Source organism: Lathyrus oleraceus, chromosome 6, assembly GCF_024323335.1.
Source record: "Lathyrus oleraceus cultivar Zhongwan6 chromosome 6, CAAS_Psat_ZW6_1.0, whole genome shotgun sequence".
NCBI lineage: Eukaryota > Viridiplantae > Streptophyta > Magnoliopsida > Fabales > Fabaceae > Lathyrus > Lathyrus oleraceus.
The window spans coordinates 10,247,570-10,262,791 of NC_066584.1; the positions used below are offsets into that span (position 1 = coordinate 10,247,570).

The 15,222-nt window shown below is 32.5% G+C and overlaps 1 protein-coding gene across 2 annotated transcripts; it reads left to right on the top strand.

Annotated features, from left to right (window-relative positions):
- Positions 1–9,323: 9,323 nt before the first annotated feature.
- LOC127093025 (UDP-glucuronate:xylan alpha-glucuronosyltransferase 2) lies at positions 9,324–12,475 on the top strand. Of its 2 annotated transcripts, none has more exons than XM_051031922.1 (4): positions 9,324–9,685; positions 9,901–10,543; positions 11,251–11,731; positions 11,831–12,475. In XM_051031922.1, exons 1-4 carry the CDS (start codon positions 9,494–9,496, stop codon positions 12,306–12,308), a joined length of 1,794 nt encoding a protein of 597 aa, XP_050887879.1. In that variant the 5' UTR covers positions 9,324–9,493; the 3' UTR covers positions 12,309–12,475. The 2 variants fall into 2 exon arrangements, with proteins under 2 accessions (XP_050887879.1, XP_050887880.1); XM_051031923.1 differs by having other exon boundaries at positions 9,541–9,690.
- Positions 12,476–15,222: the final 2,747 nt, after the last annotated feature.

Sequence of the window (15,222 nt, forward strand, 5' to 3'; positions counted from 1 at the left end):
TTTCCACTTCACGTCGAAATGACGCGTCTCTTCAGACTTGTCGAATTTGTCGAAATACCATAACATCATCCATGCCTGTCAAAGACGTCTTTTCAGCTACAAACATCTTCTCTTGTCGAAATGTCGAACCACCAATCTGTCGAAGTGTCGAAAACACTTATCAACTAAACTGTTAATTTCATGGTGTCATCTGTCGAAAGAACTATTCTGCATACTAATCTCATGGCGTCAAAAACGCATGCATACAGTTCCATCTTCCAAACCTATGAGCCTCACACCGAGCTCCAAGCTCTACACCGAGCTTGGGACAGTCACAAGTCCCCTCACTGAAACCCGTAGGCCTCCTCTTTCACCAATAACAACAACATAAGATGCATTAATGAATGAATGCATCATCACCATATTTCAATAACAATTAATGGTATTACATAGAACCGTATGATTCCTATACAACAACGAAAGGGTAGTTCCCATACCGAAACTACGTACCTTAACTCAACATGTTATCATTATAAGTATAATAATTCATCTCATAGTCACATCAACATTATCACAATAATTGCAACAACATAAACGATATCATATCAACCACATAATTGCATGTACAACATCAACAGGATAGTTTCAGTTCAAAACTATACATCACAACCCACATGTCATCAAAACACAACAATCAAATAGCATGCAATTATATTATCAATTTACCACATCAATTTTTCAACAATGGAAACTCAACATTTTGCTAAACGGTTCATCACATCATCATGAAAACCATAACAAAAGTACATAAATAATCCTAATTTAATCATCCCAACTCTCACTATAATAATGTAGTTCAGTGTGTTAGCTTTCCATCGTTTTGAACGACATCTAAATCGGACTTACAGAATGAAAGTTATGATCAAAATCGTCGGGATATGCAAACTAATTCGAAAACAGTTTTTTCTCAAAATTATATTGTGCAATCGATTGTAGTTAGGGTGCAATCGATTGTCACTGAAATATTTTCCAAAACTTTACATTGTGTAATCGGTTTCAGTCAGGGTGCAATCGATTGCATTGAAGTATTTTCCAAAAATTACACTAGTGCAATCGAGTGCAATCTGGGTGCCATCGATTGCAACTGAAGGATTTTCTTAAAAAATAGTTTTCTCTGTTACGATTGCAGAACCAGTTCCATCCCTTCAAACCTCATACAATCCCAAATTAATCCATCAAAAACTCTCAAAGTCACATTCTAACATCACCAATGGATCAAACATAATTAAATCGACACAACTACAGTTTTTCCTCATGATTCCATCACCCAAAAATATATCCTAAAACACAAAACTTTCATCAAAACTCAAGAATACACCAATGTAACAACAACACACCATTGCAGTTCAATTCAATCATGTGAAATTAGAATTACCAGTATATAATTCATCAACAATCAATCAATATTCAACAACACCCATCAAGGTACATCAAAATTCATCAAAACATCAATTTAATAGCAAACCCTATTAGAGGTTAAGGAATCCTCTCTACCCTTTCATGAGTTAGCACTCATAGATGAATAGTTTCCCCTACCTGATTATTCTAGCAAAGATGAAAGAATCCCTGAACTTTTTCTCCTAAGCGCTTCTTCTCCTTCCTTTTGCCCTAGCCATTCTTTTCTCTCTTCCAAGTTTTTGACGTAATATTGTAAACTGACTTTTTCTCCATTTATCTCCTATTTATAATAACCTTATTCCTCCTAATTATGTTTTCCCTATACCACCCTCAACTTAACCTTGTAATTACCATATTTCCCTCAAAATCTCTACACATTCTCCTTTTTCTCATTATTTTATTATTCAAATATTATTTACTCAATTAATTAAATAAACTCCAATTATTTAATTACCAAGATAAACTTAAATACTTCTAACTTATTCCAACTAACTTCTGCGCACCACATATTATAATCAAATAAAATACACCAATTTACAATTAATTCAAGGATAAATAGACTAAATGACTAAATTGAAAATGGAGTGTTACAAATCTCCCCCACTTAAAGAATTTTATCCCTCGAAAATTGTTATTATTAGGGTTTAGTTGTTGTTGTTATTTGTGAGTCATTCTAGTATCTCTTTGATACTTGAATTGGACTGAGTTTATTGAGTTGTAATTGTGAATCACTCATGAGCTTATAAGAAAGAGTATATTTTGTTTCATTGGAAGTGTGTCTTCTATTCTTTGATTTTTTCCAGGTGTTATCACTATTGTATGATTGAATGGAAATGATAGGGGTCTCATATCTAGGAGAGTCTTAGATAGAAATTCCATGGGTAATGATTAGGTGAGAAGTTTGTAAAATCATAGGTTATTTAGAACTTCAAACTAATACTACTATAATGGATTTCCTTCCTGACTTGGATGCCTCCAGATGTAGGTGACGTTGTACTGAACTGGATTAACAATTGACATGTTTTTTTCTTCCTGTTTTTTACACTGTAATTGTTTCTTGTGCAACATGCCCTGAACCTGGTGTCGTGACATCGTATACGACATATGTTATCTGCTTACTATTATTGTTGTGTGAAGTCTTGATATTAGCTTTGTGACATTGCATACGACATTTAATATCTGCGTACCAGAATATCAGACATTGAAAACTTTTAATGATAAAGGTCATTTCCGGATCAACTAAATCATCTTCAGAACCTTCTACATGAGAAGCTTCTTTATAATCCCATACTTGAGGAGCCTTAGCAGTTTTAGCAACAGATTTTAAAGCAAGAGGCTTTGTCTTCCTTGTAGGTTTATCTCCATTGAGCTCCATCGCATGGCTCTGAATGTTGCTGATAAGGCTTTCAAGACTTAATGTGTTTAAGTCTTTGGCCTCCTAGATAGTTATTACCTTGGGCATGTATCTTAAAGGAAAACTCCTAAGAATCTTTTTAACATGATCAGAGGTAGCATGGCTCTTGTTCAGAACCTAAAGTCTAGATATAAGAACTTGAAACCTTGGGAACATGGTTCCAATGTCTTCATCCTCCTTCATTATAAACAACTCAAACTGTTGAACTAGAAGGTTGGCCTTAGCTTACTTAAATCGTTGATTCCCTTCATAATTAGCACATAGGGATTCAAAAATTGTCTTAGCAGTAAATTTATCAATAATTTTAATGTACTTAGAATGAGGTAGAGTATCAACCAAGACGCTCTAACTCTATGATGTTTTCTATATAAAAATATCTTAGCAGGTGTGATATGTTTTCTATCAGTGATCATTCCTACTCCATTAATAGGAATATCAATGCCATCTTCTAGAATACCCCATAACTCATCATCAAAACCTATGATATGAGTATACATCTCGCCCTTATCTCATTCAAACTCAATAGAATATCCACTGAAATGAGAGGTCTAGATGTATAATTGTTCTTTTCTTAAGTGCTTTAATCATGATTAATAGCAGCACATGGATGAGGAGTACCTCTATAATATTCATAATCTTCAAACATGATTCAATATGTTTTTCTTGGGATATTTTCTGCACCACTGTTAAGTGTTTAACACAGATTATACTCTGATGCCAGCTGAAGGTGAGAAAAATACAAGAAGGGGGTTGAATTGTGTTGACTTTTTATTTCTCTTTTAAACTCTTGGTTAGATTCTAAACATAGATTATAGAATCTGAATCAATCAGAGATATGCAACGAATAAATAAAGCAATAAATAAGAGAGAGACACAGAGTTATCCTAGTTCTTCTCATAACTCGAGAGTAATTTATTCCCCTTGTACTTATAAGAGATTTTCACTATAATCACACAAGATTACAATTTGCTCAAGAACACAAGCAGGAGACTTCCAATGCTCAAACACAAAGTAAGAGACTTATATGCTCAAGCATACAAGCAAGAGACTTCCAATGCTCAATCACACAATCAAGAGACTTTTATGCTCAAGCACACAAGCAAGATACTTCAAATGCTTAAATATTAAGTAAGAGACTTCTAACAATCTACCTAACACATAAAAGATTCTTTGGGGGTAATACATTTGATATACAATCAAAGGTGTAAACAAAATACAACTCAAGAATAACTCTTTACGACTTAGGGATTTCTAGAATATACAAAGGTAACAAATATTAAGTTAAACTTGTGCTTATATTTTTACAGAGTAATTGCTCTTTGAATTTAAATGCTTCATTCATTATTTTTCTTCAAGTCTTCAGCTCCTTAAATAGAGAAGGAAAATATTCGTTAAAGATCTAGTACAAGAGAGTCCTTGAGAAGTTTGAATATAGACTTTGAAATGTTTCTTCAAATGGTTAATGTCATTGAAATCTTATTTAAAATTCCTTTGCTACAAGAGGAATTATCATTTGTATCTCAACTAACTCTATAAAGAAAAAGTTCTTTGGTCTTCACGTGAAAAAGTATGCTCGGAGTTTGACAGTGACCTATCAGAGTCACCTTGGTCCTTGAGCTTTGACTACTCTTCAGGTTCTGATCAGTAAAGGCAGACTTCTTCAAAGTCTGGTCTTTAGAGGATGACTTCTTCAGACTCTGACCTTTAGACATTGACTTCTTCAGAGTCTGGTCTTCAGCTTCTGATCCATCAAATTTTGGTCTTTAAGTTTCTCTTAAGATGTTCATAGTCAGAATCAATACTTGGATTATTCATGAAATTTTAGTCTATGGTCCTGCACACTTGAACAAATATTAGTATACTCAATTGTTCTTTAAATACTTTGTTACCATCAAAACCTAAGGGATACGAGACAAACCATTTTTTCCAAGACTTCTTTCATTTTCTCCTCTCCAAAAGAAATTTCCAAAGAAAGCATTTCCTCCATAGAAAATTGCTTGAAATCAACTCCATTTAAGGTTGCTATATATAAATTTGGCTATTTAAACCTAATCTCAAAGTGGTCTCTGATCTCCTTTTTGACCTCATCTACATTCTTTGTCCAATCTAAATATGTTGTAATATCCACCACCTTATTCTTCCTGAATCTTTGCTTCATGACTTGGTGATTTTTTTTGAATTAGAGTCCCCTTCTTCGATCCATTTGTGTCTCGACTTTTTTCTTAAAATACTCTCTCTTGAGACCAAGGTCTGCCACATATTCGAAACAGTCTCAAAAAGACATTTGGAGTAGTGCTCAACATCCCTCACTTTGTCTTCTACTTCTAAGGTTTCTAACTCATTAACTTTTATGACCGCTTTGTCGACCTCTAGATCAAGAATTCCAAAAACCTTTTTATTCCACTTCCTTAAAGCCTCTTTCAAAACCTTCAAATTTTCTTTTAAAATGAAAATTTCCCCTCATTTAATTGATAAATAATCCCAAACTTTAGACATAAGGGGGAGAAAGGCCTTGTGCTCTAACTAAGCATTGACAAATTTAAACGGTTTAGGGCCCTAATTAGAAGGATTCCCTTCGATCCAGATTGGTTTGCGATAAGAAATTTCTCTATTACCCATATATTGAGCTTCCACCTTCCATACCAATATAAGAGTCTCTGACACCAAGAAACAATCAAGTATACTCGTAGCTCCTCCTTTTGGTTTAAGCCAAGTAAACTTGCTACCAACAACTGGGACGTCAACGAGATCCATCTCCCCTATAAAAGAGTTAAACTCATTTGCTTCTCCCCTGTTGAACTGACCACTCGTCCCCTTCCTCTCCATCTCTTTCTTCGGCATTAAAATCTCATGCCACACACCACTCTCCTTTTGGAAAAGTATAATAGTTGGGGGTTTTTAACAAATTGTTCGGTTTGGAAAAAAAACTATCTTCTAACAATTTGGTAAGACTCAAAATTCTGAATCAATATACCAAATCAATAATTTAGTTCGATTTGATTCGATTCTAGACAAATTGAACTGTTCGATTCAATTTGACTATAATTTTTATTGTTGGTGCAAAGGTAGAATGAATGATGAACGGAAATATTCTATTAAGAGAATGACGGCTACAAAACATGATTAAAAGTTACAATGATTGTCACCCTATTTATAAGCTAAAACTAGGGTTACTAGAATAGGATAAAATACTAAAATACCCTCTAACAAACTTAGGGGCTAAGAAAATAGTACAACTAATAAATATGAATTACTTCTAATACAATCCCTTAATTCATATTCCATCAAAACTTGTAACACCAATTTCATCCCTTAATCTGAGAAATTGATCAGTCTTGATAGCTTTCGTCAGAACATCTGCCAACTGTTTCTGAGTGCTGCAGTGTACAACTTCTAACACTCCCCTCTGAACTTGATGTCTCAGAAAATGATACGTGGTCTCAATGTGCTTGCTTCTCCTATGCAACACTGGGTTTCTGGCAAGATTGATTACAGACTTGTTGTCAATCATCAGCTTCAGAGGTTTGTTTACTTTAATCTTTAGATCCTGCAATAGATTCAGAATCCACATAGCTTGGCATGCAGTAACAGCACCTGCAATGTATTCAGCTTCACAAGTTGACAACGCCACAACAGGTTGCTTCTTGGAACACCAAGAAATGGGACCTCCCAGAAATTTGAATAAGTACCCAGACGTACTTCTTCTGTCAACTCTGTCTCCACACCAATCAGAATCTGAATAACTCAGAAGTTCTGACTCATCCTTTCTTCCAGAAGGAAATAATACTCCATACTTCAGAGTTCCCTTGATATACCTCAGAATCCTGACAGCAGCTTGGTAATGGAACCACTTAGGTTTACTCATGAACCTACTAACCATCCCAACTGAATAGCAAATATCAGGTCTGGTATTGCACAAATACCTCAGAGAACCAACCAACTGTTTGAAGGTTGTAGCGTCCACATCCTTTCCATCAGGGTCAAAATCCAGTTTCTGATTTGTATCAGAAGGTGTGACAGCAATCTTACAATTCTTCAGATTAAATCTCTTCAGAAGTTCTAATTCATACTTGAGCTGATGCAAAATAATACCTTTCTCAGAGTATCTGAACTCCGTCCCTAGAAAGTATGTCATTTTGCCTAGATCAGTCATTTCGAATTCATTCATCAGAACTTTCTTGAACTTGGCTATCTCCTGTTCAGAACTTCCAGTCAGCAGTATATCATCAACATATAAACATATCAGAGTCATATTTCCTTCAGAAGTATGCTGAACATAGACACCGTACTCCATCTCACATTTCTGAAAGCCTTGCTTCTTGAAAAATGAATCAATCTTCTGATTCCAAGCTCTGGGCGCTTGTTTCAATCCACATAGAGCTTTGTATAATCTGTACACCATCCCTTCCTGATTCTTTTTCACAAATCCAGGAGGTTGTGACACGTAAACTTCTTCTTCTAATGGACCGTTCAAAAATGCAGATTTTACATCTAAATGCATCAGAGGCCAATTCCTGTTAGCAGCTATTGCAATCACCATTCTGATTGTTTCATGTCTTGCTACAGGTGCAAACACTTCAGAGTAATTCAGCCCAGGTTTCTGTAGAAATCCTCTGGCTACCAACCTTGCTTTATGTTTGCCAATTGAACCATCTGACTTTAACTTCTACTTGAAAATCCATTGGATTCAATTCGGTTTAGTTTTATATTAAAGTGTGCCATAAACTCATTAATTGCATCTCTTAATAAATATTTATTTATTTATTGCATCTTCTAATAAACATTTATTTATTTATAGATAAAAATAAATTAGAGTCAAACGAAATCACCCGACAAACAATCCTAGAGTTAGTCCAACTAGTTTATCATAATTCTTCCTTGATCTAATGGTTAATAGTAAACTAATGCATATTATCATATGATGGTCATGTTTAAACCCCCATGTCATAAATGATTCACCACCTTTTAAAAAATTTATTAAAAAATGAGACAAATATAATGTATTGAAGCATTCCTAAAAGCTTAACTTGTCATGAAAATGTAAAATGGGATGAAACGAATCCGCGAACATTTTATTTTTTTAGTCTAAAAAATATTTATTTTTTTAAATAATATTAATGTTCGAATTTGCAAAAACTTATAAAAAATAAATAAATAAAATAAAATAAATATATTTAAGAGTGCGGATCTAAAATTTTAATCCGTCCAATCAAAACTATAAAAAGTGTTACTAAAAGGGATAAAGCTTTCAAACTGATCCAATTTAGCCAACCCTTCCCCCAACCACCAAGTTAGTCTGATAGTCAAAGATAAAACGTGGGGACATGAATTATGATACTCTACCATATTCTTATAGATGTACATTACTCGTGCAATATAAACTATTTGGTGAATTATCCTATATTGACGTGCAACCAATACATCTTTTTTTATATGATGCCAAAACGAGTTTATTATTAAACATCATGATTGGTGGAACTTCATAGTTCACAAACAAATACATAACCCTTCATCTTTATTTACACGTAGGAAGGAAATTGACAGGACAACCAATTGGTTGGTGTTGGTGAGCCTCCGTAACTACTCTCAACACATTTTTCTTTGTTTTAATATATATTTATTTGCCTCATTCATCATTGCTATTGCTGTTTTACTACTCTATCCCTCCACTATGGTATTCAAAGATTAAGAGGTTGTTTGAATAAACAATTTATATGATTTTTATAGTGCAAATACTTATTATAATAAGTGTTTATAAGTAAGTTGTTTATATAAAATATTTTTAAAATATAAAATAAAATTATTTATATATATATATTAGAATTTTTTTTATAAATTATTTTGGAGAAGTTGAGAAAAATATAAACTAAAATATTTTATGAAAAAGTATCATAAATTATTTTTATAATTTTTTTCAAAGCTTCACAAAACTTATATCAGCAAATAAACCAATCCAAATCAACTTAAGAGACAAATAAAATCATAAATGATATAATCCTTTTGTGTTTTATGTATGTTTTTTAAGTATATTTTAAATATAATTAAGTATAATTAATATGTAATATTTTTTATATTTTGTTGACCTATTGAACATTATTGTATATAAATATCACTATATATGTGCAAATTTGACTTTTCATTTTATAAAATAAATTACTAATATTAATTATGTATATTTGAATAATAATAATGATGAACGTATTTAATAATTATAATAGAGATGATATTATTTATAAGGACAAATTTAAGTTTGTACCAAAAACAAAATATCTTATATTTGTTTTAGAGGCAAATTATATTTTATGACATATATTATTTCTATTTTGAATTTAGTCTAGAAATTGTAGGTATAGATAACCTGAAATATAAGTAAAGCAATTACATTTTTCTCCCATCTGAAAAATTGTCTAATCAACAAGAAAAGGACAAATGGAGCTACATAAATGGTTAGTGATGCTTTGAGATATACTCATAATTTTCCAACAACTACTTCCTAATAACCCTTGCTACTTAAGCTAATCATAATTTTTAACTACTAATACATCCAAATTTATGAAAGAGAGATTCATTTACATATATAGTATAGTTCCCTACACTTTAGGGACTGTTATTTTTCTCCTATAACATTTCTCTTTAAAGATCATGGATGTTTCAATTCTTCATAAGTTGGTGAAGACAGCACCATCCAAAGCTTTGGTTGTCAGATTCAATTTGTTCTGTCTTTCCATCTTCTTGATTGTTTATGCAACTCTTCTTCTTCGTCCTTCGTCTTCGATCTATTTCGAAAATGCGGCCTCTCTTGTTAGATGTTCATTGAGAGAATGTCATCATAAGGTAAGGTGAGCCTATTCTAATGGCATCCCTTTCTCTTCTTCTTCTTATAGTTTTTTGGTTTTGTCTTTGGTAATTTACCACTCTTTGTTTAAGTTTTGTTCTATCATAATGTTACCAAATATGGAATATATCTTATGTATGTTTATTTTGTTCATTAAATGCATCCTTAACATATGAATAATTGTTGTTTATTTGTGTGATCTTCAAACTTGTAGGAAGAAAATAGCATAAAAATGAAGGCTATATTAGAAGAATTGCCAAAAGCAAAATCATTGAGTACAAAGAAAAATGGGACTAAGATAGAAGTACCGATTTTTTTACAAGAAAAAATCGGTAAGGGAATGAAAATTGGAATGGTGAACATGAATGAAGATGACGACTTAAGTGAATGGAACATATATGGAGAAACAATACCAATAAACTTCGACAAAGTATCACAATTTTTCAATTGGACAGATTTATTTCCCGAATGGATCGACGAAGAAGAAGAAAGCGACGTTCCAACATGTCCCGAAATATCAATGCCGGAATTCGAAGCGTATGATAAAATGGATTTAATAGTTGCAAACTTACCATGCAAGTATCCATTAGAAGGGTGGGGGAGAGAAGTTTTGAGGTTACAAGTTCATCTTATTGTGGCAAACATGATTGTGAAAAAGGGAAAGAAAGATTGGAAATTGAAGAGTAGGGTTTTGTTTTGGAGTAAATGTAGACCAATGTTGGAGATTTTTAGATGTGATGATTTGGTTAAACATGAAGATGATTGGTGGTTTTATGAAGTTGATGTAAAGAAATTGGAGCAAAAAGTTGGTTTACCTATTGGGTCATGTAACTTGGCTTTGCCTCTATGGGAACAAGGTATGCAATTTTTATTCTTACTTCTTACACAATATTTTATTTTCTTAATTTTTTGTTTTGTTTTGTAAAATTTGCAAAAAGTTCATGAAGCAAAATATATAAAATGTAATTTTTTTTGAAATATTTAATCAAACGTATTAGATAGGGGTCAAATCTACGACTTTCTATTTAAATAATTGATATTTTATCCACTGAATTACATCGAAGTTATCCAATAATAATTTTCGGTTATTATCTTTTATATATTTTATATCTTTTAATAGTTTATTATTCTTATTCTTTTATATTTATCCTTCAAATATGATAGACGTGTTAACCACTACATTATTTTGCATGACCCTAACCAACCACTATAAATTGACTTGTTATCCTAGTTAGGTACTTATTGTGTCATCAAATATTAGTTCAACATTCTCGTCTTAACGAAGTTTTGTTTTTTAAGGAACACTTTATCTACATTACAATCAAAGTTACTTTTTCAACTCTTTGATGTAATCAATTTAGATTAAAGAAGACACATTTTATTAAAATGAAAATAAAAATAGACAATTGGCAAATCCTTGGTAATAAGTAGCTTTCAAAGTTTTTGCATGATAATAGTATCTAAAAATTTAACATATGTTTGATATAAATTTTTAACCATATAGTACATGGTAACGTTTTTGTCTATGGTAAATAATAAAATGAAAATAGTGTTGATTTTGCAGGGATAGACAAAGTCTACGACATATCCAAAATGGAACAAACCGTAAGAAGCAAAACAAGAGCAAAACATGAAGCTTATGCAACAGTTCTACACTCATCAGAAAGCTACGTTTGTGGTGCAATAACACTAGCACAAAGCCTTATAAAATCCGGAACCAAACGCGATCTTATACTCCTCATCGACGACTCCATCTCCGCCCGCAAACGCCATGCGCTGGCTGCGGCTGGTTGGAAGATTCGAACCATCACCCGAATTCGAAACCCTAGAGCCGAGAACGGAACTTACAATGAGTATAACTATAGTAAGTTTCGGTTGTGGCAACTTACCGATTATGAGAAAATAATCTTCATAGATTCTGATATTGTCGTGCTTCGAAATCTTGATATTCTCTTCAACTTTCCTCAAATGACCGCTACCGGTAATGATCAATCGATTTTTAACTCCGGGATCATGGTTATTGAGCCCTCAAATTGTACATTCAGGTAGATTTTACGTTACTTCGATAAAAAATTTAGACTAGTTACGTATAGTTTATATATGAAAATAGTTCGACTTTATTTTATATTTTGTTTTTGATCTAGTGTGCTCATGAGTCGACGCCACGATATCGTTTCATACAACGGAGGCGATCAAGGTTTCCTAAATGAGATATTTGTATGGTGGCATAGGCTTCCAAGGAGAGTAAACTATTTGAAGAATTTTTGGTCAAACACAACAGTTGAAGCAAGTGTGAAAAATGGTTTATTTGGTTCTGATCCTCCAAAACTATATGCAATTCACTACCTTGGTTTGAAGCCATGGAATTGTTATAGAGACTATGATTGTAATTGGGATGTGGAGGATCAAAGGGTTTATGCTAGTGATGTGGCACACCAACGTTGGTGGAAATTTCATGATGAAATGGACAAGAAGTTACAAGGTTTTTGTAGGTTGACAAGACAACGTAGGACTGAGTTGAATTGGGAAAGGAGAAGATCTAGGAAGATAGGATCACTTGATTATCATTGGAAGATTAATGTTACTGATCCTAGAAAATCTGGATCTCTTTTGATGGATTAGATTGTTGTACACATTCATATTTTTTTTTTTACTTTTTTTTTGCTTCATTTCTTTTCCTTATTTTTCATATATTTTATCACTTCATGTGAAGAGCTTTTTCATGTAGATTATTTATGTGTGAATAGATTAACTTTTGATTCATTAAAATCATGTTTTTCTGAATAGAATGGGATGATAAATGGCAACATGATAATAATGCAAGTATTTAGAAGTTAAATTATAATGGATTAGAACAACATAACCAACTAATACAGAAGATTGAAGATTAAAGACAAACATAAATAAAAAATAATGAACACGATTTATAACACCGCAAATAATATTCGTCTAGAATAATACTATTCAAAGTGATATATATGATACTAACTACAATCAAAGTATCTCAATGACATCCTAATCATGTACAATCCAAGGTTACATAACATAGTAAATATACAAAGTGGATGTCTCAACCAAAGACTAAACAGAGAATCACAACGAACAAAATGTATAGACACTAAATTCTTCAAGATCTTCAAAGTCATCTTTCATTTATCTTTATTTTTTCACAAACTACCAAAAAATAATCAACATAAGTGGGGTGACATACTACATCTCAGGGGAGTTCTAAGCGGCATCATAAATCCACTCGGTTCTAAGGGTTATCCGGAAATACTATGACATTACAATCCTAGCTAATTCTTATGAGATAAAACAAACTAAGGATTCGAGGTCTTTTAACCTCCTATTATGTAAGAATGTTAACACAATTACCTTTGTGGTCAATGCTCACCAACAAGAATAGTGGCTTACGCAAAGGACATCTACCAAAGAGTGCTTACCACGTCAAGCCCAACTTAAGGGTTAGATGACATCCAACCAATCTCTCTCTCTCTCTCTCGCTTCCGGGTTTACATTTACGAGCTAGGCATATTGTTAACCATTATGTATGCACATAACGTAAATCATCTCATTCGCATCATGTCCCACTAAGGAGTGTGAATAGATGCACACAATTTATCTCACTTGCATTACACCTCATTTAGGAGTGTGAGTGGATGTACATGAATCATTTCACCTCCTTACGCCTCATTTAGGAGTGTGAGTGGATGTGTTACACCTCATTTAGGAGTGTGAGTGGATGTACATGAATCATTTCACCTCCTTACGCCTCATTTAGGAGTGTGAGTGGATGTGCCAACAGATATGAATATATATATATATATATATATATATATATATATATATATATATATATATATATATGATCAATGTACAACTAGGTACTCCTAAAAATCTCTTAGGGTTGCTCAATTATCCAAGTATTTCCTTTTCAATTCGTTATACAAACAACACATAAATTCATATGCAATAACATATTATTATAACTCCAGAAATACATTGAGGTAGTATACAATAGAACAAAATATGATTCCCATCAAGAAATATAATTTTTCCTACCCAATCATGGACCGTGGCAGAAAGAATGATTGTATGACCATCATGAGACTGACGATCATCACCTGGCCCATGACCTCAAATCACGATCATCATTTCGACCTAGGAATTAGGGGTGCCTATTATTAAGGATGACGCCCGTCATCTAGGTCTGAGGGCATGGCGGGTTGCCTGTCACGAAGGGTGATGGTCGTCATCCTGTTCTGATTTTTCCTTTTTCCTGAATTTTCAATGATATTCAGCCCTAAAACTCATACAAACACACTAAACATAAGGTAACTACTAAGCAATACATCACAGTCATCATAAAACTATATTACACAAAACATTCATAGTCATGTAAGGAGGAAATTCATGAACATCAACCAAGTCTACTACTTAGCTATGATCTTTAATCAACTAAAAACCATATTCTAAGACACATTTAGTTTTAGAAACAAAGTATGCAACACACATCACATCCTGTTTCAAGTGATAAATGAACTTTTCATGGATTTAAAACAACCAAGCAAGGATTTCATGGAATTAAAACCCCTCCCTCCATATACATAGCCAAATTGATACTACCTAATTAAAGTCTAAGGTATGAATGCTACCTTTTGATTTAGAATCTGAATCTTCAAGGGATGAATGCGATATGATCACTACTAGAAAAAACTACTTTTTATGACAACAATTTCACATCACATATCGAAAAATTAAGGTAAAATTCATAGACACACCCTATTTTTTTAAATAAAAATATACAATATATTCCGTCGGTTATTTTGAAAATCGATGGGTAAACTTATTCAGTGTACATGCTTTGAATCCTAGCAACTTCAAATTATTTTTTTATCTCATTAAAATTGGTGTCTTCTTAAATATTTTATTTTTAATCTAAAAACACGTCACTTTTCACCTCGATTTTCTTTCCGACCGAGGTGGATATGTTTCTCTGATATATATATATATTATATATATATATATATATATATATATATATATATATATATATATATATATATATATATATATATATATATATATATATATATATATATATCTTGTAGCATTCAATTTCACTTGTCTAAACAACACAAACAAAACCCTAACGAAAAGCCCAATGCAACGAGAGTCATAAACACGTATCATCTTTAATATGAAGATGTTATGTGTTTAGGGCTCTCGTTTCTTCTTCAGAGATCCTAATAATTTTTTTACTTCTTCTTCAGAGATCTGATACGTCAAACATCCTTACACATATTATTGTCATATTATTGTTGTTATTGTGTTGTTGATATTCGAAACCCTAGGGGTTTTCGCTTTTTCTTTTGTTGTTTAAACAAATTTAGGTTATAGGTTTATTGATGTTGTGTTTGTTGATGTTGTTGTTCTTGTTGTTGATACCCTAAACCCTAGCGGTTGTTTATTGATGTTGTTGTTCTTGATGTTATTATTGATCTTGTTGATTGTGTTTTTGTGTTGTTGTTTAGTG